The following is a 23,001-nucleotide window of genomic DNA, read 5'->3' as shown; positions in this document are numbered from 1 at the left end:
GTCGCTGACATTGGGCGACAAATGTTATAAAAATATTATCAAATGAGCGATCTGGCTCCAAACCATTTTTTTATACATAACCTTAAGCAGTTACTAAAAATTAATGATTTTACGAAGCTATGAAGGAAGTGAAGCAGCATTTCATCTCTTTGTTTTATTTTGTTTTATTATACTCTGACATCTTTTTATGTTTTTATGTAATTTTTGCATAATTTTGGAGACATTTGTACAACGGAAAGTATCCATATCTATAAATCTCGTAATAACAAATGTCTGACTGGAACAGTAACAGATGTCACGTGACCACACCGCGTTAAGGTTTGACTTCAGCAGCTTCTATGAAATGATTTACTCCTCAATAATATGACTGAATATCAATAACTGAGAAACACTGTACACAATTAAATACACATAAAATAGTTAAAATAATTTAAACCTGATTGTACCTGACCAATCAGAGGCAACGTCTGGCCGACAAGCCCCGCCCGGTTTAGAACCTACTCTAGCGTCATTCAAGTGTGTTTTGCGCATGCGCAACGCCAACAGCGTAGAAACCAACAACAAACTATGGCGGACGGTAAGTGCTGTTTCTGAGCTTTGTGGTTTATTTTACTCTCAGGAATTGTACAGTGATTATATTTTTAGACATCGTCAATGTTAGCATACTGTAGGGAGAGTTGTAGTTATTGGCAAACGGTTGATTGTTTATTATTGGTAGCGTTGTCCTGCAGCGACTGATTGAATCCCGCCATTCACTAGAGTATTTGACTTTACATTATGCACTACTCGCATATAATGTAGTAGCCTACTGTGCATGAGTTCTTAAACTTGTTATTAACAAACTACTGTAATTTAATTTTAACAGAACATACTGATGCTGAGCAGAGCATGGAGGGACACACTGCTGTGAGTATCACTGCACAATTTCATTCACAATTTTATTTCATCCGATTGAAGTACTTTGTCTTGATCTGTTGATCAATCAATCCATGTTTATTTATAGAGCACATTTAAACACAACCGAGGTTGACAAAAGTGCTGAACAATGATTAAAAGTAAAAATAAAATAAAAAATATATAAAAGGGAATAAGATGGAGGAATAAAAACAAAATAGACAATAAGCAAAACACAAGATGTCTCTTGTTTATATTAGGTCCCAGAAAATCCTCATGCAGAATATGGCCTCACTGAAAACATCCAGGTACAACATCAGTACTTAAATTTGAGGAAGTTGAATTTATATTGAGAATCTTATTTGATAAACAGTTCCGAATTGGTTGAAATGTGATTAAAGCATTAGTTCTATGATTGTAGTATAACGGCTAGGCTTCTGTGTGTTCCTCTAGAGAATAGTGGAGGGTGAGAAAACAACCTCTGAAAAAGTCACCAAACAGAAGGTGGACCCTCAGACCCTGCAGACGCTTCCTACACGAGCGTATCTGGATCAGACGGTGGTTCCTATTCTCCTGCAGGGCTTGTCGGTTCTGGCCAAGGAAAGGTCTGTATCAATGCACCATTTTTCAAATTCATGTCATTGTATGGATCACGATTGCCCTAAACCAGTGTATCTCAACCATTTTGACTTCAAACCATTAACTAAAAGAGGTATATCTGCTATTAAAATAAACAAATACTAAGAAATATCTTGAGTTTTAGTTATTTTAGCTTATTTTAATGCTTGTTTTGTCTTATTTTAAACAATTTTAAGTAGATATGCACCGATACTAAATTTCTACGCTGATATCGATCTCTGAAAAAAATCTGTCGCAAATAATGCAGAAAACTACTATATAGGGAACCCTCTCATTTGGTACATTACTATAATTAAAATGAATAACAGCTATTATATTCAACTGGCATTTATTTTCAGATATAATAATTACTCAAATAAAACCTGAAATGTTTGTATACAACTCGGTTGGACATAAGGTAGTTTTCAGAAACGCTTGTCTTCATGACATTTATTAAATCATACATATATAATTAACCGTAAAAAAAGATCCTCTCAAGTGTTTTTTTTTTTTTTTTTTTTAGTTAACTAATGAACTGTGAACATTGGAAAACTTTCCTGAGGTAAATACAATGTTAAGTGACATTGTTCTCAAGCAGTTTTATTGACGTCTTTCCGTGGTTTAAACACTTATTGAGTGATTACATGAGACATGATACAGTTTGGTAAGTTGTATTGTATCTTTCAACATATCTTCTGATGTTCATGCATGTTTTTTCTTGCTATAATTTGTGTTAAAGTGGAAGAAAAGACTCATCTGAGGCTCTACAGATCTGTCACGTCACATTTAGGAGCGTCAAAACGCCATTTATTGTTTGAATTTCGTGATAAAATGAAAAGAATTTGAAAGCTGAGACTTTTTCTTATCAGAAGTAACAGAGCACAACGCTCGTTGAGATTATTGAATGGGAGGCGCTACAAATAATGATTGGTGTAGGAAAAAAACACAGACCTGACAATCCTGGCTTCAACTACGTGTGAGTCACAGGGTCAAATAGAGCCTGCTTTAACGTCACTATTTTCAATTGTCCGTGTGTTACTGTAACTTCGAAAGCCCTAAATTCAACACGAGAGATTTTCTTTACAAACAGTATGACTTGCAGTTTGACAAGTTTTGTTGACATTTGATTGACAAGATACAATCGGCCGATAGCGAAAATAATTGCTTTTATCGGCCGATACGATTATTGGCCAATATATATCGGTGCATCCCTAATTTTAAGTCATCTTGAGGTCCCCTGTTGTTTGAAAGGCACTAAAAAAATAAAAATTATATATATATATATATATATATATATATATACAATAACAAAGGAATGTCTGCCATCAGTGTTTGATATTTTTAAATTTAACCCTTGCACACTGTGACTGAATATATAATGAAATATGAATGCTAGATGAATATACTGTACAAGAATCAAAATTAAATTTCCTTCCTTGTATAAATTAAGAACATGTAGGCCTATCTAATCTCACTGTTCATCTTCCTTCAGGCCTCCAAATCCCATCGAGTTTTTAGCGGCATTCTTACTGAAGAACAAGTCCCAGTTTGAGGAACGGAATTAAAGGCACAGCGTGCTGCGGAAGACTTAGGATTTCTTTTTTTTTTGTGTTGTGAATTTAAATGTAATGGTGTCACGCTCTTCAGATTGTTTGTTTCCCAATGTTACTGTAGTTTTTTAAACTAATAAAATGTTCAAGCAGTGATGTACGTTTCAATGGTGTGGTTTTTCTTTGTTTGAGTATTGACAAGTTGCTGGGCAGCTAAAACTTCTTTTTTTTTCTTCTTTTTTTTACATTTACATACAAACTGTGTTAGAAATGTGGCTCGTCATATACAAAAATCCAGCTCGGCTTCATTCCCCTTTAATTTGCTTGATATTTTATTACACGACACCAAGCACTGTGCATGACAATGACAGACAAAAACTAGTGAGGGAAACAATTTCATTTAACTGTGAACATACAAAAACAACTCAAATTTGAATCAGTAGTAAATATAATTTCCTCTTTCTGTATAAAGATTAGACACTCTTAGCATATGCAAAAAAAAAAAAAGAATCCTGAAGCACTCACAGCAGATCTGTTTCTCAGCAGCTGAAATCACCATGGCCATTAAAGCTCTGTTTTCATAAAGCAGTATTTGAAACAGTTTGTTTCATTCAGTTATCAGCTGATAAAAAAGGAATTCAGATGTAATAAACAGAGGGGATAATTTTACAGCAAATGACTCTCAGCACAATATACAACAACCAACATGTTTTTCCGAAAATTTAGACTAATATTAAGTGATGATAAATAGTCTTTACATTGAGTATGATGTTAAACTGAAAATGCTGGGAAAAATTGACCTGAAAATCGGTAAACGAGTAAAATAATTTCTGCTTTCTGAGTCTCAGTAACGTATTGCAGCGTCAGTGCACTAGTTCGCATGCACAATTTCGATGGCACAGAAAAACAACAAATCAAGGCACCAACAACTTCTATGAGCTGGTATACCTGATATGGGTCTAGAAGAAAACCTCCATATAAACGGAGCGACGAGGCTCACGTTTCCAGTGTACTTCTTTAAATGCCTGTGACATTGTCTGCAAGAGTTTCTAGATTAATGTAAACCAAAGACTTGATCAGATTCGTAAACTGAAGCCAACAAATGTGCGTTTCATCTATATAACCAAAAAAAAAAAAAACAGGACTAGGGCTGGGTGATACAGCTTATGAAATAACATTGTATAAATCATACATTTTATAATATGAGAATATTGACATCATTCCGTTTATATATTGACATTTATTTATTTCGGTAGCACTTTAGAATAAGGTTCCATTTGTTAACATTAATTAACATGAACTAGCAAATAAAAAATACTTCTAAGGCATTTATTAATATTAGTGTTAATGTCAATTGCATCATTTACGAATACATTATTAATTTTAAAAGTTGTATCTGTTGATATTATTTAAATGACCTGAGCTAACAATGAACCGTTTTTATTCAACGTTAACAAAGATGAATAAATACTGTAACAAATTTATGGCTCATTGTTAATGTTATTTATTGTATTAACAAATGTCAACTAACGGGACCTTATTGTAAAGTGTTACCATTTATAATATATATACATACTGTATATAGTAGCAAAAATGGCAGTAAAATATATTTGTGTTCTTAAATTATATATATATATATATATATATATATACACACTGTATATATACATACATATGTGTGTATATACTGTATATATATATAGATATAATTTAAGAACACAAATATATTTTACTGCCATTTTTGCTACTATTTTTAGTGAATGTGAGACACTATTAAAACATCTCTGACTTGTAATTTCACAAAAACATTCAAAATAACATTCAAAAAACACACAAATAATGGGACCTTATTGTAAAGTGTTACCATTAATAATATATATATATATATATATATATATATATATATATATATATATATAGTAGCAAAAATGGCAGTAAAATATATTTGTGTTCTTAAATTATAATTTATAATTAATTGTGTATTAATTGCGCGAAATTGTATCTATTGTGCTAAATTTTAGGTGTTTTCTAGAACACTGTACTGCAACCAAAATGCAACGAAGTCAAATGTAATTGTAAATGACAAATAAGGAGCACATAAAACATCACAATGTTGTTTAAGTTTATATATCCACCAAAATTATTGTAAATATTATATATACTGTATATATCACCTAGCCCTAGCTACGACCAACTTGCCGAGATCATGATAAATCTACGTTATGCAACTTTTTACCTGCCCTAACGTTAGTGGTTCTAAAAGTGAGAGTATGCAGGAAAAACTCTATTAATGTCATTCGTTTATTACGCTGAAACAGAACATCAGCTGCACGTGGGCCACATATACAGGCTTCTGTCTTAGGGCTGAATCTAGCTGCAATTGGTTCTTCTCTTTATAATATACGATGAAAAAGACACCTGTCTGGATGCTGGTCACACTCCTAAGTCATTTATCTTGTCAGTAAGTACAAAAAATTAGTAAAACTACAGTAAATTCCAAAGAGCTAATGTGTAGCTGCTCAATAAAAAACTAAATGCCAATGCAAAGATGCACGACAACTCAAAACTGATATCGGTTGGCTTGTTTTGATGCATTTCACACGTTCACTCACTCACCTAGAGCGTCTCAGAAATATCAGAAACCAGCTCAGAATTATAAGAACTAAAAACAGTTGAAATACAATGACTGAAGGGCGCTTATCACGTTCTCATAAAGTCCTTCACGTGTCCGCGGGTTTCTGTCAGATGTAGTACTGGTGGGCTGCCAGGCTGTCCATGAAGGGGCGAACCAGATTGTCCGTGGAGAAGTAGAAGACCAGGCCGAAGGTGATGGAGATGGGAAGAGCCGGCAGAGCCTTCTTGAAAATGGCCAGCAGGAGGAGCGTCAGGCACAGTCCCTACAAAACAACCACAGCAACTTAATCAAGTTAAACTCTAAAGGTGATGATACACAGGGCAACTTTTTGAGCAATGTTGCTGGGCAATCTTGCAGAGCGATTGTTGCTTGGACACTTTCCCATTGAAAATGGGCACTACATTTCTATCTGGATAATTTAGATCGGTCGTGGGCCCTGTGTCTCATCTGGTCGCCCGTTGAGGGCAACATTGCCCAGCAATATTGCTCAAAAAGTTGCCCTGTGTATCATCACCTTTAGGGTCTGTTCCAAAACCTAGAGAGCCGTCTAAATCACTAGATCTAGTGCCCTATTAAGGCATCATTCACTGGTATGGGACATTCAACACAGGCAGCAACTCCAAATGTTTGATGGGAACATGTACAGCTAACAATATGCACTCAATACATAGCACACACAAAGAATGTGTATGACAGTCAATATTTAATTAGATTACACTTTTTTTTTTACTGATTATAAATATTAGAAAAAATTATAATGTAATCAGTGCTGTAAAATCGATTAAACGTGATTAATTGCATCTAACATAAAAGTTTGTTAATATATGAGTGTGTGTGTATATATATTATTATTATTGCTGTCAATTAACTAATTAATCACACATTTTTCTGTAATTAATCATGATTAATCGCATCTAACATTAAAGTTTTCAATATATGTTTTTATATTGTAATACTTTGACATTGAATCTCCAAAATAATGTAGAAACAACAAAGACTGTAAATAAATCAGCACACTAAAATGATTTCTGAAGGATCATGTGACACTGAAGACTGGAGTAATGATGCTGAAAATTCAGCTTTGATCACAGGAATAAATTACATTTGAAAATATATTCAAATAGAAAACACTTACTTTACATAGAAACAATATTTCACTTTTATTTTTTTACTATATTTTTATCAAACCAATGCAGACTTGAGACCTTAAAATCATTTTAAAAGACGCATCGATCCCAAACTTTAGAACAGTAGTGAACGTCAGTTGTGAAGCTCACAGTCTAGTTGAAATACTCACGATGAGAATGGCCACGAAACAGGCCAGTGTGGTGTTCCAGTCTCCTCCGGTGGCCGCCGCCTTTCCCACCAGGACACTGTAGAAGATGAAGTCTCCGAGACCCAGCTTTATCCCTCCTGTGTCAAAGGCATGAGAAAAGAATAATTGTTAAACCTGTTTGTAAAGCTTCCCCAGGGCATTTTTGAACTAGTTCACCTCACTGTCATTAGTAATTCAGTACATCTGAGCCCTATTTACATGTTTTGTAACCAAGAATATGATCTGTATGACACTGAGGCCGTTGACGTAGAAAGCACTTACGGTCTTCCTCAAGGTCCTCTTCTGCCGAATACCTCCGGCTCCCTCCCTGAACCACATCATCCTCTGACTCCACCCCTTCCTGTGCCCTGGCTCCGCCCACGCCGCGCTGCCTTTCACCAGCTGGGAAGACAACAACCTTTTATTCACCTTTATCTAGGTTACAAGGTATTATACTCTACTTTCTACACAAAGTCTTTTAAAATGAACTAAAATACTAGTAAAGTGCTTTTAAAGAACTAAAATGCTGCTCACCTGAATCTGGATTACTAACATCAGCCATTCCAACCATCCAAACCATGGCAGCTGAGAAAGAGAAACTTTTATTAGTGCATGACCCATCTTGACCGGACTTAAATTGAGCCCACATGTGGAAATAGAAACTGGCTTAAATTTCAGACAGTCTCATCTACTCTGAGTCTCAAAGATGGGATCATTTCTATAGGACATACATGAATAGATGAGCGCAGGGAAAATTGGCTCGTTTCTTTCTTGAGCCGTCTCAACCAGCATCCTCAACGGGCCTTTCGGACACAGCACCGCTATCAGATCTGGAAAAACAAACACCGATATGAGCATTTCCAGTGATTAAAAGTCAAGTTTGTGATTTGTGTCATTATTGCGAAAAAAAGACCTGGCTTGGGAAAAAGGCGTTATGTTTATTACAGAAATTATGCTCTGTACCTTTAAGAACTAAAATTTTAACATTGAAAAAATTAAAGAAATAGTCCACCCAAAAATGAAAATTCTGTCATAATTTATGCACCCTCATATCATTCCAAACCTGTATGCATTTTTTTCTATGTTTTGTTTGAAGAATGTTGATAGACATACGGTTGACTTCCATTGGATGGACAAGATACAATGGAAGTCAATGGGAAACAAAATTATCCACATTCTTCAAAATATTCTTTCATGTTTCACAGAAGAAAGAAAGTAATACTGGTTAGGAACGAAATGACATGGGTCATTATCCCTTTGAAGAAATAATTTTATATCACAGTATAGAAAGAGACGGAGAAGTTGAAGAACAAATGTAGAAGCAGATGATGGACTGTCAATCAATCTTCAGGCAAACGTACCATATATGGAGATGGCTCCCAGAATTACCCATGCTGACCATTCGGGCAGATATTTGATGAAGATGAGAGCCATGAGGGCGCTGATGATGATGAGGTACGCTTGCTGGAGCCGCAACGGCCCTTTCCAGTGGATGCAGATCATTCCCACAACACCAAAATTCCAGATGATCATCACTAACGTTGGGTAGTCCATGGCGACATTGTATGTTTTGAACACCTCTCTGAAAAGCAAAAGGTTTGGCGAAAGTATTACACATTTAAATCAGCTCAAACCAAACTATTGATTTTCTTCTACTTTCTTATTTTTCTGCCCTAAAAGTGATTGGGCGTCTCAGAGACTGTTAATCGTAAAGACTCCAAAATTGGCACGATGGTCCCAATCGTGCACCACTACTCAGGAGCACAGAAACATGCGATGGGCAACACTAGGTGGCGCTATAATAAGGCAATTCGCATTTTGCATCACAACTTTGGAACCCAAAGGGCTAGAAACAAAATTCCCCCAGGATCATTAAGTATGCATCTTCTTTGGTGGGTGTCCTAACATATCTTCTCATATCAGTGCTTTCACAGCATGTCGTAATTACCGTAACGATTCTGAACTGTAAAAAGCCTTCATGTGCTTGTAATTACAACGTGTTCCACCTGACCACTGAAGATTTAAGGTCTGTTCGACTTGAACACAGAACGATCAGGGTATGACATCAAAGTACAGCAAGAGCAATTCGAAAGCGTACGGAGCTTTATTTACTGTAATTAAAACATGGTGTGAATGACTTGGATACTTAAAAAATCATGGCCAGCAGCCAATCAAATTTTAGCGGCTAATGTTTTATTAATCGAAAGCAGCAAAAAACGTGACCATGATTAATCGTGCAGCCCTATCGAAAGGCTAAAAATATAGAGATATAATTTTGTTCAGCTATATTGCCAAACATTGACTCATCCTGCTGTATGAGATGGGTTACATACAGTTGCAATATGAAAAGAAAGCAAATCTCAGCAGAATCTCACCCAAGATACATGAAGCTGAACCAGAAGAGCAACATCAGTGAAGACAGAATCAGCCAGCCTTGAATAAACTGCACACACAGAGAAAATAAACACCTCTCTAAAGATACAATGATTTTTGTCAAAATCAAAAGCACAGAACTTCATAGTGTTATAGTGTTTTAGTTATAGAGAGGATCTCACTTTATAGCAGCGATACTTGTAAAGCACCACCAGTATTATCGTCATGAAGACAATGACACTGATCATGACGATGGTGTTGAGGAACGAGTTCAGGAGCCTCTGACCAACAGAGTTCGGATCCTCTTCGAACGGAGTGTAGATGCTGCAAAACATGACTTTCCTTCATAAAATTCTGCTTCATTTTAAAAGGATGAATTCAAAAATGAAAAATCTGTCCTTTATTCATCCTTAAATCTGTTACTTTTTTTTGTGATCGCATCCTGCTGTAAGACATACATGATAACAATATAAGAAGAACATAAATATTATATATTATAATATATATTTAATAAAAAAAAGAAAGCATTAATAAAAGACAATAAAAGAATTAAAAAAAAGAAAAACTTTTTTCATTCTTTTCATTTTATAATGAACAAAATATCAGTAAAATATCGGTATACGCCAATAATAGCATTTCTATCAAATTACTTTAATACGTATCTGCCTAAATCAGTTAATATTGGATGCAGATATTTTTTCAGTGGCTAAGATCAATAAAATCACGAAATCGTTAGGTTTTGCACGCTTTTCAATGCTCGCCAGTAGTTATTTTAATATTATGGCATATAACCACTAAATGGCTGATATTATAATATAATTTAAATATTTCAGAAACAATAAAAAAAAGGAAATATTCATGTTGAAATCCATTTTTGGATAAATTTTTTTTTTTTTTTAAATGACACTTTCAAAAATGTTAAAAAGAGGAAATATTCCTTTGTGTTTAATGTTTTATCTCTATTTTAAATATATAAAATAAAAAATATTAAATAGAGAAGAAATCCAGTTCCATGGAAAAATAACAGCATACAGGTCTAGAACATGAGGGTGAATAGACAGTATTTTAATTTTTTGCTGAACTTTAAAGTAACAAAACACGTACAGCCGCTGTCCGCTCTTCTCCGTGTAGAAACTGACGGACTTGATTGTTGCTACGACGACCACCATGCAGAGCGTGACGGGGATGAAGAGCATGATGACATGCTTAGCGCCATATTTAAGGGTCAGCTCCTCTTCCTCTCCATCAGGAGTGGCCACTCTCTCTCTCTCCACTGGCACTGGCTCGTCCAAGCCTGAGCTGACCGGCTGCCGCTGCGGAAAATTAAAGGTGCGTATGAGAAAAATGGGACAACACAGACACGGAAAAATTTGACAATATTATTACAAATTAAAATAACTGTTTTCTATTTTTATATATTCATGTAATGTAAAAATGTAATTTATTCCTGTCATGGCACGAACAACAGTCAGGCTTTAAAGCACAAATAATGAACAAATAATGAAAGGAGCCAGAATAGGGACACCGGCACAGACACAGAGACACCGGCACGGAGAGCAGCACCGGTATAGGCATGGACACCGACATTGACACCGACATGGACACATCGGCACGGAAACCGATACGGACGCCGGCTCCAAAACGGACACACCAACATGGACACCGGCACGGGCACACCGGCACAGGCACATGGACACAACGGCATGGAAACCGGCACGAACACTGGCACCAACACGGACACACCGACATGGACACCGGCATGGGACACGGACACTGGCACCTACACGGACACACTGGTACGACACCGGCATGGACAAGGACACCAGCATGGACACGGACACGGACACAGACACGGACACACCGTCACGGAAACCGGCATGGACACCGGCACAGGCACAGACAAGAACACAGCGACACGGACACCAGCATTGACACGGACACGCAAGGCACCGGCATGGAGACGGACACATTAGCATTGGTACACCGGCACGGACACCAGAACGGACACACCGGCGCAGACACTGGTACTGGTACTGGCATGGGCAACGGCACGGACACACCGGCACAAACATTAGCACGGATAACGGCACAGACACCGGCATCGGCACCTACATGGACACACTGGTACGGACACCAGCACGGACACACCGGTACATACACGGACACACCGGCACTGAAAAAGACACGGACACCGGCACGGACACCTACACGGATACACCGGTCCGGGCACCGGCACGGACACCTACACGGACACACCGGTCTGGGCACCGGCACGGACACACCGGCACATACATGGACACACCGGCACATACACGGACACACCAGCACGGACACCAGCACGGACACCGGCACCTACACGTACACACCAGACACAAGCATGGACACCGGCACCGGCACATACAAGGACACACCGGCACGGACACCAGCACGGAAACTGACTTGGGCACCGGCACCTACACGGACACACAGGTACAGACACCGGCACGGACAAACCGGTACAGACACCGACACGGACACACCGGTACGGACACTGGCACGGACACACTGGCACGGACACCGGCACGGACACCGGCAAGACAACAACATGGACACGGACACACAGGCACGTGCACAGACACACCGACGTGGACACCGGCACGAGCACACCGGCATGGGCACAGGCACACCTGCACGGACAACGGTGCTGTCACAGGCAACGGCACGGACGCAACGACACAGGCACGGACACACCGGAATGGGCACGGGCACGGGCACACCGGTACCGGCACGGACACTGGCACGGGCACACTGGCACGGACACACGGACACCGGCAAGGCACCAACATGGACACGGACACACAGGCACGTGCACAGACACACCGGCGTGGACACCGGCAAGAGCACACCGGTATGGGCACAGGCACACCTGCACGGACAACGGTGCTGGCACAGGCAACGGCACGGACACAACGACACAGGCACGGACACACCGGAATGGGCACGGCACGGGCACACCGGTACCAGCACGGACACCGGCACGGGCACACTGGCACGGACACACGGACACCGGCACGGGCACACTGGCACGGCACCAACATGGACACGGACACACAGGCACGTGCACAGACACACCGGTGCGGACACCGGCACGAGCACACCGGCATGCCCACAGGCACACCTGCACGGACAACGGTGCTGGCACAGGCAACGGCACGGACGCAACGACACAGGCACGGACAGACCGGAATGGGCACGGGCACACCGGCACGGACACGGCACGGACACGGCACGGACACCGGCACGGACACTGGCACGGGCACACTGGCACGGACACGGGCAAGGCACCAACATGGACACGGGCCCACAGGCCCGTGTCCAGTCCTCTGAAGTCCTCCACCTCCCCAGCTCCACCTGCCTAGATCTGCTATGGGATTTAGCCTATGTATTTCTATGCAGCAGCAGCGCATCTGTGTATCTATTAGCTGTAGCAAGTCCATACTTGTAGCAGAAGCAGCAGAAGATCTAGTCCGCCAAGACCAAATACATTAACATTGGCATATTAGATAACACGTTAAAATTATTCAGAGAGTTATCATGACTGAAATGATATGTAAATAAAAATCTTTTGTCAATTTTGGCACACTTCAAGTTTAGTTCTTTGAGCTAACATGTCCACTGTAATATAAAGCCTACACTTACTCGTTTAGTGTCTGTTTCCTCTGGCAGAGACATATCACCATGATCTTGGTTGTACGAAGGGATGGTTGGGCTTTCGGACTGGACCAGAGCGGACCTCTCGTTGTAAGAGTCCTCTTCACTGTCTGAGGAATTCATGAAGAGAATGTGACCGAAGCCAAATGCCCAGAGCTGAAAGATGCATCACGCCAGATTAATACAACTGACAGCATGTAATAACCATAAAAAACCATAGTAATACCATAGTTTGTTGTTTTCTTGTGGAACTCAGCATTATAGTAATACCATACTGTATTTAAGCATCATGGTATAAGAATAAGATATTATACAAGATTCAAGATTTTTTTAGTTATAAACAGGAAAATTATTGTACTTTTCATTATATAATGCACAGTATTTCAGTAACAATATCAGTATAGGCCAATAATAGCATATCTTTAAAATGTTATTAGGGCCCGAGTACCGATGGTGAGAGAACCCTATTGGAATTGCACCATTTATTATTATTATTATTATTATTATATGTATCTGCCTAAATTGGTTATAATATTAAGCGGATACTATCAGGGCTTATTTAAAATATTTCAATATTTAAAATACATTACAATATTTTCTATGGCTAAAATAGACACTAAACTGTTTAGAGATGTGATTTTTAGTGATGCACACATAATTATTTTAATTTAATGACGATGACCAATAACTGATATTATAAATTTATATTAAAAAAGACTAAATTTTCCTATAAAAATCTTATATAGAAACAAGTAAATTGTAAGTCAGTAACAGATATGGTGCTGATATATCATGTTTCCCTAGTGGCGTTACCTTTATTGATGAAATATTAAAGATTGGAGCTTCAGTGTGAACAATTTTATACAACAGACAGAGGAACATAGATTTATAATATCCATCTGTATCGGCTACATTTCTATATGGTTGCATCTCTAATTATTATTATATATTGTTATGAAATTCACAACATGAAAGTATCACAATACTTCCACAATACAGTAAGTGGATTGTGCCTTTAAAACACCGAAAACATGCATCTTTAAAAAGAGGAAGTTTATGTCTGGGACAAATATATGCGTTTCCCCCAGTTTTAATTACTTCTACAGCCCTACTCTTATTCATTAATATAAGTTAGGCTACTGTCATGTTTCAATAATGTTCCGCAGATTAAAGCATTCATCCTGATCCATGATTTCCCAACGTCTCCTAATGTCTGGAAACCCAGTTCCTCCACGAATCTAAAGAAAAATAACATCTGCCGAAACGTACAGGTGAGAAGAATGAAATACCTTTAATGTGACGGTATTTATTTACATGAAGGATGATCCAGCAGTGCTATTTGTAGAAGGATTCCGTCAAAACATCACGAATTCCAATGAGGAAGTGATGCCGATCAGCTGATCCCTACGTAACGTCACCTGACCACATTCGTGTCAACCAGAGCTGGCTATGGTGTCAACAAGTTACATTTTATTTTATTTTATGAGTGTGGTCGGAGTTTTAGTTGTTTCAATATTTGGCCCAACTAATTATTCATAGTCAGTCCATTAAATATATTATGTGTCAATACTAACAAAGAGTATAGAAGAACAAGAGGCGAAACTCTGATGCTTTTTTGGAAACAGCCACTAGGTGGCGCTTCGGTAGCGCGGCCGCCATTTTGGGGTGAAAATTCCAACTGGAGTTACTGGACAACAGCACAGATAACAGTCAATCCAATAATTAAATACATATTTTAGGTAGTTTTTTCTTGCTTTATTGAGTATTTCCATTTTATGCAACTTTACACATTTATTACTATTATTAGTTACCAACTCCACTAGCCCTGAAATATATTTTGTACGTTTTACCCATACAAAAATTTAATATATGGCCATGGATGTACTTATATTTTAAATAACGTGACATATATCTATACATATATTTGACTTATCTGAGAACACAATATAGCCTATGCCTGCAACATATGAACATTTATGTGTCCAAACATGTGAAGAAAATATTTGAGTTCATCCATATATGATATATATCTACATATATTGGTATTGGTTTCTCGCATATATGGACAACATTAAGTATAAATATGTGACATACATATTTGTTTCCCACATATTTAATAAATGTATGTAAACATAGATGCATGTGATACTGATGCATTGAAATAAGTACATACTGTATATGCATTGCATATACACATATATGCGTCTAGGCTACATATATTTAACATTTATGTGCATATACTTACATGAAAACGGCCATTTTTGCTATATTGTTTCATATATGTCTGTTTTATATGAATTTTGCATATATTCTCATATAGGAAGCAGACATGGGCTACATGGGCACTGACATTATATGAAATTTACTTATATTGACATATATTACATTTCTGTATGTGTAATCCCCTGGATCATGCTACAAACATGATGATCTTATAGAACATGATGGACAGTTGCTGTGTTTTTTTGTTTACATAGTCTTGCTTTAACGGTTATTAATATGAGATAGTAGCTACTGCAAAAACAAAAAACAAAAAAAACAGTTGACTGTAAAGCTATTCTATTGCTATTCTATAAATATTGTCCAATTCCCAAAATCAGATATGTCCTATTCTTACTTTTATATGTTGGTATTAATTCAGTGTTTGTAATGATACTAAAGGTTTTGTGGGAAAAAAGTAGAAAACTTGTCTAAGTCTGTGAAATAAACTGTTAAAAGGGATTTGATGATCACTAGTCTAGTGATTGTACGTTATTCTGTGGGTACAGAATCTTTTACTGCGGTGGTACCCTTTAAAAAAGTACACATTTGTACTATATTTACCACTAAAAGATACATATTAGTACCTTAACGCAAAACAATGGCACTGACATATTTTAAGATATGTCAGTGCAAGTTGCTTTCAGTTAAAACAGATCAAACATGCATTTTAACCTGAGACTAGCTTAAGCCTCCCTTGTCTGTGAAACTGGGGGTATATGTACTATAAATTGTACATATTTTGAAAGTGTAAGGGTACTGCCCCAGTGACCGCTTTTGTACCTTTTTTCTGAGAGTGTACCAAATGGATTTCAGAAATTCAGGAGTATTTTAGAGCATCTCACAGGATCCCAGTTTCTCAGTGTTGTCATGGGATTCTTTCTTTGTTTGACTGCAGTCACTCATTGATTCCAGATGTTTATTTGCTCTTGTACATTTCAGGCACATACTGTACAGAGCCAATAACATGTGGTGGGAGGAACCCAAGTGTTTTACATGAGGGTGGTTTCAAAACTGCGAGAAGAGCACACTGTGCACTGAGAAACATAACAGAAGAAGCAATGATTTGCCAGGAAAACACCATTCACTATTGCAGCTGGGGTTTTGTAGTCGGTGGATTGCTTTACCTCCTGCGGCAATTCACCACGCACACGCCGTACGGACGTTATGTGGACACAAAATCCCCCGAGATGATGGTCCCAGCCAGGGTGGGCTGGTTTATTCAGGAACTTCCATCATTCCTTGTTCCTGCGCTCTTGTTTTTGACAACAGAAAGCTTGCCGGGGATAGGAAGACATTTACTGCTCTGGACCTTTTGTTTGCACTACTTTCAAAGGTAATAACTCACATTTCACTTATAGATTAGCAATACCTTAACAAGCATTACATTTTAATACTGACAAGGAACTTGAGTGTTCTAGAGAAGCACAGTTGAGTTTCACCCGGTATGTTACTGAAACATAGGCTAATCTAAACACAGTTTCGGTTAGGCAGGACTGTATGCATGCTTGTTGCCGGTATCAGATAATCAGATAAAGTTTTGGAATAGGAAAGTGAGCGGTGCATGAAGTATAATCACTATCATAGTGTTTACGTCCATAACAAGTTGTAAGATGCACTGAAATAATATATTAGCCTATATATTATAATTAGTGGACATCTGCCACCTAAATTGTTAAGAAGTTGATATTATAACAGTCAGCAATTGAAAATAGCTGTTCACTGACTGCATTCACACTTGAGTTAAGATTGTCCATCTTCAGCAGTGATTATAATTCATATATCTTGCTCTAGTCAGTATAATTTGATCATAATTTGATTTAAACCGGCATACCAACTCAATAAAATGGGGCAAATTAAATGAAGGAATGATAGCCTGCACAAATGTAGTTTGTACTTCAAACTAAGTTCAAACTCTCAAACATACTACTTTAGCATAGTAAAGTACAGTTACTCAAGTTCATTAAACCCGGTGATGTACGTTTCTATGTCTTTTTGGTGTACAGGCAGAAGTTGTTTCTGTTTCAGTTAAGGTTCAGCTCAGTTCAGTGGAATGAACGGGAAGGAAATATGTTTTGTAACAGCACCCCTCAACAGTCAACTGGCTTCTTTTCATAACAGAGCAACAATGCACACCAACAAAGGCAAATATCACGTTCACATCTTTTTGTTACTCAATTGAACCACTGTTGCTTTTACATGAAGATGGATGTGATTAATACATTTTAAAAAATCATCATCCTCATATCCTCATTGACTTACCCAGCTGGAAATATAAACATTTTTATCCTGATTTGAGCTGAAGAAGCAACATTTAAGATACCATCGTTGTAATATTTTATTGCTCAACCGCCAGTATGTTACTGAAACATAATCTAGACACAGTTTAAGTTGAACAGGTTTGCACTTGCTTTCAGTTAAAACAGGAATGTACTTGCATTCAGTACTCAGGCTTACTGCCCACATGTCTATTTTTAGGCACATTGTCTTTTTTACCGAAAATGCCAGAACCATGCAAATCAAATCTCTAAACATAACATACTATTTTTCTATATACATATCCTGTAAGTCTGTGTTTATACAGTATGATACAGTCACATATCCCAGCTGAAATCAACATTCTTCCAGGATGAAAGAAAATCACTTTTTGCGGCGACTGTTTGCTCACACTCTTTGCTGTTTTGCAGGACCTTTGTGTTTTCCTTACTGACCAAAGGCCGACCGTCTCCTCTCCACATTGTGGTGAGTGCGGCCATCTTCTGCTCTGTGAATGGCTTTCTGCAGGGTCACTTCATGCTCCACTGCACTCAGTACCACACCGAATGGCACAGAGACACACGCTTCATAACTGGTACATGGTGCTAATAATAATAGACCATTAGATCTTTTGGTCCCAATTTATATTAAGTGTCTTTAACTACTATGTACTAATGTTTCAATAAGTCTTTTAATACAAAGCATTTATTGTGTACATGCATGTTTTTACATTGTACTTGTACTTTGGACTATTTTTATTTTTACCTTGGGTTATTTTTAACCCACACTTAAACCTCCTAACCTGTCACCCACCTCAATAGCAGCACCTGATATAAAGTGTGACCGATCTTTTTGATCAACTACGTGATTCATTTGAATGGAATCAATTAGTGCTGCTGTTTCATTGGTTATAATAAATAATAAAAACACTCAATTGAAATGAATGTTTCTTCCAGGTGTGTTGATGTTTTTCTCTGGAATGGCCATCAACATCCACAGCGACTATATTTTACGAAACCTGCGGAAACCAGGAGAGCTCAGCTATAAAATCCCTATAGGTCAGTGTTTGATTATGATTTATGAATAATTATGTGAGGGAAAGTACAAAAATTGAAAAGAAAAACTATATTGAATATAACTAAAACTTAATTGCATGAGTTATATATAATATTATTAAATGTATAATTATAATTTTATTATATATATAATTGATAAATTATATTTCTTATGAATAAATATACAATCATTATATATATTATACTTTTAGATATACATGTACAGTATATAAAATAATAGATAATAGAATATAAATATTAAATAATATATTATATAAAATATATATAAATTGTTATAAAAAAATTATATTATAAAATTAATATAGTCATGTATTATACATATTATTATTATTTATAAATATATATATATTATATAATATAAAATGATATATATATATATATATATATTGTTATAAATTAATAAATTATATTTCTTATAAAATATACAGTCATGTATTATATTATATATATATATATATAAAATAATAGAAAAGAAATCTAAATTATAAAATAATTTCTACTATATCTAGTATATAGTATAAAATTATATAAATACATATATAATATAAATATGTGCATACATTATATTGTATATGTGTGTATTGGTAGGTATAAATACATTACTATACTATTACTATACATATAATATTATAATATATATAATTATTATAAATATAATGGTAACACTATTTTAATGTGCCTTTTTACACATTACATGTATTTACTATATTAATAACTATAAATTAGGCATAATTACATGCAACTAATCCTAAACCAAACCCTAATCCTATAGTAAGTACATGTACTTATTACTCAGGACTTAAATGTATAATTCCACTGTAACATGGACACCTTAAAATAAAGTGTAACCAATATAAATGATTAATTTATAGCATAAAGACAATTCATATTTATTTCTTTATGGTCTAAAAAAATCACAAATATATATATATATATATACTCCTAAAAAGGTTTTGTGTGGGACTGAACCTCCTCATTTCTTAATTCAATTGTAAACTAAATATTTGCATTGTGTTATCTTTAGGAGGAATGTTTGAGTTGGTCTCCGGCGCAAACTTCTTTGGGGAGATCGTTGAATGGTGTGGATACGCTGTGGCCAGCTGGTCCTTTCCTGCGTTCTCCTTCGCTCTGTTCACCGTCTGCTCCATTGGGCCACGAGCCTACCATCATCACAGGTGCTCCTCCAACCCCAAAAGATTTCTACTTTTGATTATACTATTTATTTATAAACATAATTCATTCAAAACCAAAAAGTTTTGATAAAAAGGGATACATGACATTATCTTAACGTTTAAATGTTGACTGACTTTTTAAGTCAATCCAGAACACAAAGTTACATTAATGGATTATAGTAAAGTGTTTATGTCTTTATCTTATGCTAACAACCTGAAAGTAAATGCCTGCTTGTCTTCTTCACAGGTATTACTTGGAGAAATTTAAAGATTACCCCAAATCAAGAAAGGCTGTGATCCCTTTTCTGCTGTAACAGTCGGCGGCCATAAACATTTTATAAAGGGAAAAAACTACAAAGTTCTCATGAAAACAAGCCATGGGCTAAATAAGAACTGCAAGTGCGGATGTTGTTACCGCATATCCTGCTCACACACACAAACATCACCCAAGGAGACATTTCTGAAGGTTTGTATTTATTATTTTTAAATACACCATTAAAAACCTGTTTACAACTGTACATAGTGGAGAATGGTCATTTATATACATATTCCCATTTGAGCATGGACCTGTCATAAAACTATTCATCCGTCATAAATGATTATGACATGAGTAAATGATTATGTCGTGTCATTGGTGCTCAAACATGAAACGCAAACCGAGCAAAGCTGCCGTTTAAAGTCCACTGAACTGAAGCGTTTCACTGAATGCGGTCGATACGCACCACTATTGTTTTCCCCTTAGTAAATGCTTCATGGCGATAGATTAGAATTAAAATTGAATTACTTTCAAATGATTTCCATATATGTGTGCATCAGAAACAGAGTGTGTAATTTTAATTTGTCACCGAACAGAAAACAACGTATTGTGATAAACCCTATAATCACTCAAATGCACATAGAATTTGCGGTCACTCCTCTGAAGCCATCTTGCTTTTGATCTGCCGTTCCGTGCGCACCGAACTCTTCATCGCCTTCTGCAGGAGCCATGTGCTAAAATGGATGCCAGCAAATGCACCGCCGGCAACCCAAAACCAGTTCTTCCTAAGCCAGCTCTGGTTTCTCATCTTCTCTGTCCTCAAGGGGAGGTGCAGCTCAGGACCTGCGAATGCAAGTGAGAAAGTTAGGAAAGAAAAAGCTAATCAATAGAGGTGTTGTTATCTGAGATGTGGTGGATCGTGAGATTCGCATAATGGGTGTGCAGACGACAAATCAGCAGCAACTGCGTGATGATGATGATGTCATGATAATATGTTTCCAGCATCTTGTTGAATCTGTGCCACGAAGAATGAAGGCAGTTCTGAAGGCAAAAGTGGGTCCAACCCAGGACTAGCAAGGTGTACCTAATAAAGTGGCCGGTGAGAGTGTTGGGTGCGTGTTGTTATGACAAGCGTTTGGGAATTTTGCCCGGTAGTAACAGAGAAGTGCCATTATAAAAATAGCACACACTACACTTTGACCAAACCTGTCATTATCAAGAAAATCCTGTTATCTTCACAGATAAGATTAAACATTTCATCAGAGGAAAGATCAGTGTGATCTCATATTTTATTGTAAACAACTAGAAATAGTGACATGAACCCAAGTGACTGATAACAGATTGGACACACTTATCTATGAGCTAGTTAAAATGAATTCTGTCATAATTTACTCCCTCATTTCTTTCCAAACCCCAATGACTTTATTACTTGAATCAAAAACAAAATCTTTGCAGCACAATGTCAGTTACAGCTCAAGGTTGAAGTGACAGAAACGCCTCTCATGGTGAGTAAATGATGACAGAACTTTCATTACGGGATGAAATATCAGTTAAAGTAAAACATTTTCCACCTCGAGCAGTAGCTGCAGTTACTCCTTGGCTTTGCTCTCTCTCTTTCTACTCTTCTCGGGCAGAGGAGGCAGGGGCGGCGGGGACGGGTCGATGTACGACACGATGCCCGGCTCGGGAATATATTCCTCCCTGCTCTTCTTCAGCAGTGGATTGGATTTGATCGAGTACCAACCCCAGTGAACCAAGCCGAGGCCAGAGCCCATAACAATCAGGACTTTATAGTTATCCCAAAAGCTCCGGAGCTTACTCATGTCTATAGACACCAAAAGACATAAACACACATGAATAAACTAATGCCAGATTAAAAACACTGCAGTTGAAAAGTGACGGGTCCCTCCTCCTCTGTTAACTGTTATGTTAATTAATCCACTCAGACGCAGTAATATTGTATACCGGTCTAGTTTATTACTTTGACATGTTTAGAAGTAAATACGCTGGTGTATAAATTAAATATCTCTAGACGATCAAGTGTTAAATGTAGACATGATTGTATAATTTCTCACTCACCTTCAACGTTTTGTTTCACATCGCCACCATTTTGGGTCCTGACGATGGAGGCTTAGGTCGCCGATAAGTGTCCTGTCTAAAAATATTAGTAGGAAAATCCCCCCGTTGAAGGTAAATATGTTAATGCAACGCAAGCATTTAAATGTTATTTAAATTATTACAGTAATGCAAAATCTATCTATTAAAGTATTATTCCTACGAAGAATTTCCTTACTAAAGTTGCTTTTAGATCGCTCATTTGGGGGTTATTTGTAAAAAAGCTACTTAAGGAAAAGGATAAATTAATCAATTTTGTTAACGGGTGACTCTATTATTATAATAGTGGGTTTGATTTATTTACAAACAAAATGTAGGCTTTGTTCGAAATCGCCCCCTATAGGCTACCCTAATTCACTATTCCCTACATTAACATGCATGACACAGGACTGAATTAGTGCACTCGAATAATGTTCACTAATGTCTGTACCCTCAAATAGGGCCCTATTTAAGGGTATATGTGGGCAATTTCGGCCACAGCCGTAGATTTGTTAAAGTCCCCATGTGGGGAAAATCAAGCTTTTAATGTTTATGTGGTGTTAATATCCTTTAAGACAAAGCATGCGCGAATTCAAGTCAACACCATTGCTGAGTATTTTCTCATTAAAACTGCAGTGAACCAAAGGCAGTCTCAAAAACACGGTTTGAAATCGCTGTTGTTTCTGACGTCACAAACTACATAGTAACCAATCAGGTCAACGAGTGGATCTCTGAGCTTGTGTGAGTGTGTCATTTTGATTTTGGTGATCAAATATGAGTTTTAAGGGATACAATCGTTGATTTAAGGGGGAC

General features: G+C 37.2%; 4 protein-coding genes across 6 annotated transcripts; 2 read left to right on the top strand and 2 right to left on the bottom strand.

The window, feature by feature from the left end:
- The first annotated feature begins 498 nt into the window (after nucleotides 1–498).
- Nucleotides 499–3,218, top strand: dpy30 (dpy-30 histone methyltransferase complex regulatory subunit). 2 transcript variants are annotated; one of them, XM_077246085.1, is made up of 5 exons: nucleotides 499–577; nucleotides 866–906; nucleotides 1,155–1,202; nucleotides 1,348–1,499; nucleotides 3,005–3,218. In XM_077246085.1, exons 1-5 carry the CDS (start codon nucleotides 568–570, stop codon nucleotides 3,075–3,077), a joined length of 324 nt encoding a protein of 107 aa, XP_077102200.1. In that variant the 5' UTR covers nucleotides 499–567; the 3' UTR covers nucleotides 3,078–3,218. The 2 variants fall into 2 exon arrangements, with proteins under 2 accessions (XP_077102200.1, XP_077102201.1); XM_077246086.1 differs by lacking the exon at nucleotides 1,155–1,202 and having other exon boundaries at nucleotides 502–577.
- A 2,127-nt stretch (nucleotides 3,219–5,345) lies between these two features.
- Nucleotides 5,346–14,493, bottom strand: psen2 (presenilin 2). The gene is made up of 11 exons (XM_077246084.1): nucleotides 14,365–14,493; nucleotides 13,064–13,231; nucleotides 10,490–10,698; nucleotides 9,568–9,709; nucleotides 9,388–9,455; nucleotides 8,374–8,594; nucleotides 7,744–7,842; nucleotides 7,547–7,597; nucleotides 7,295–7,414; nucleotides 6,995–7,110; nucleotides 5,346–5,959 (listed from the first exon to the last, which is right to left on the bottom strand). Exons 2-11 carry the CDS (start codon nucleotides 13,196–13,198, stop codon nucleotides 5,804–5,806), a joined length of 1,317 nt encoding a protein of 438 aa, XP_077102199.1. The 5' UTR covers nucleotides 13,199–13,231; nucleotides 14,365–14,493; the 3' UTR covers nucleotides 5,346–5,803.
- A 1,787-nt stretch (nucleotides 14,494–16,280) lies between these two features.
- Nucleotides 16,281–20,356, top strand: srd5a2a (steroid-5-alpha-reductase, alpha polypeptide 2a). Its single transcript, XM_077246082.1, has 5 exons — nucleotides 16,281–16,670; nucleotides 18,022–18,185; nucleotides 18,547–18,648; nucleotides 19,691–19,841; nucleotides 20,086–20,356. Exons 1-5 carry the CDS (start codon nucleotides 16,396–16,398, stop codon nucleotides 20,150–20,152), a joined length of 759 nt encoding a protein of 252 aa, XP_077102197.1. The 5' UTR covers nucleotides 16,281–16,395; the 3' UTR covers nucleotides 20,153–20,356.
- LOC143753593 (uncharacterized) lies at nucleotides 20,296–22,242 on the bottom strand. 2 transcript variants are annotated; one of them, XR_013207773.1, is made up of 3 exons: nucleotides 22,174–22,242; nucleotides 21,666–21,919; nucleotides 20,296–20,937 (listed from the first exon to the last, which is right to left on the bottom strand). XR_013207773.1 is itself a non-coding variant. In XM_077246083.1 (2 exons), the coding sequence occupies exon 2, from the start codon at nucleotides 20,900–20,902 to the stop codon at nucleotides 20,747–20,749; it is 156 nt and encodes a 51-aa protein (XP_077102198.1). In that variant the 5' UTR covers nucleotides 20,903–20,937; nucleotides 21,666–21,804; the 3' UTR covers nucleotides 20,616–20,746. The 2 variants fall into 2 exon arrangements, 1 of the variants encoding a protein (XP_077102198.1); XM_077246083.1 differs by lacking the exon at nucleotides 22,174–22,242 and having other exon boundaries at nucleotides 20,616–20,937; nucleotides 21,666–21,804.
- Between the last annotated feature and the right edge of the window lie 759 nt (nucleotides 22,243–23,001).

Source organism: Siphateles boraxobius, unplaced genomic scaffold (genome assembly GCF_051911475.1).
Source record: "Siphateles boraxobius isolate OS27281-9 unplaced genomic scaffold, OSU_SipBor_1 29, whole genome shotgun sequence".
Lineage (NCBI taxonomy): Eukaryota > Metazoa > Chordata > Actinopteri > Cypriniformes > Leuciscidae > Siphateles > Siphateles boraxobius.
Note: the sequence above shows the minus strand (reverse complement) of the source record. Positions and strands in the feature narration are given on the sequence as shown.

Coding starts and splice junctions, on each gene's coding strand:
- dpy30 (XM_077246085.1), top strand. Junction 1,203..1,347: donor GCCTCACTGAAAACATCCAG/GTACAACATCAG, acceptor GTGTTCCTCTAG/AGAATAGTGGAGGGTGAGAA. Junction 1,500..3,004: donor TCGGTTCTGGCCAAGGAAAG/GTCTGTATCAAT, acceptor ATCTTCCTTCAG/GCCTCCAAATCCCATCGAGT.
- psen2 (XM_077246084.1), bottom strand. CDS start 13,198: ATGAATTCCTCAGACAGTGAAGAGGACTCTTACAACGAGAGGTCCGCT. Junction 7,843..8,373: donor GGGAGCCATCTCCATATATG/GTACGTTTGCCT, acceptor TTGTTTTTCCAG/ATCTGATAGCGGTGCTGTGT. Junction 7,111..7,294: donor AGAGGACCTTGAGGAAGACC/GTAAGTGCTTTC, acceptor CCTTTGACACAG/GAGGGATAAAGCTGGGTCTC.
- srd5a2a (XM_077246082.1), top strand. CDS start 16,396: ATGATTTGCCAGGAAAACACCATTCACTATTGCAGCTGGGGTTTTGTA. Junction 16,671..18,021: donor TGTTTGCACTACTTTCAAAG/GTAATAACTCAC, acceptor GCTGTTTTGCAG/GACCTTTGTGTTTTCCTTAC. Junction 19,842..20,085: donor CGAGCCTACCATCATCACAG/GTGCTCCTCCAA, acceptor TCTTCTTCACAG/GTATTACTTGGAGAAATTTA.
- LOC143753593 (XM_077246083.1), bottom strand. CDS start 20,902: ATGAGAAACCAGAGCTGGCTTAGGAAGAACTGGTTTTGGGTTGCCGGC.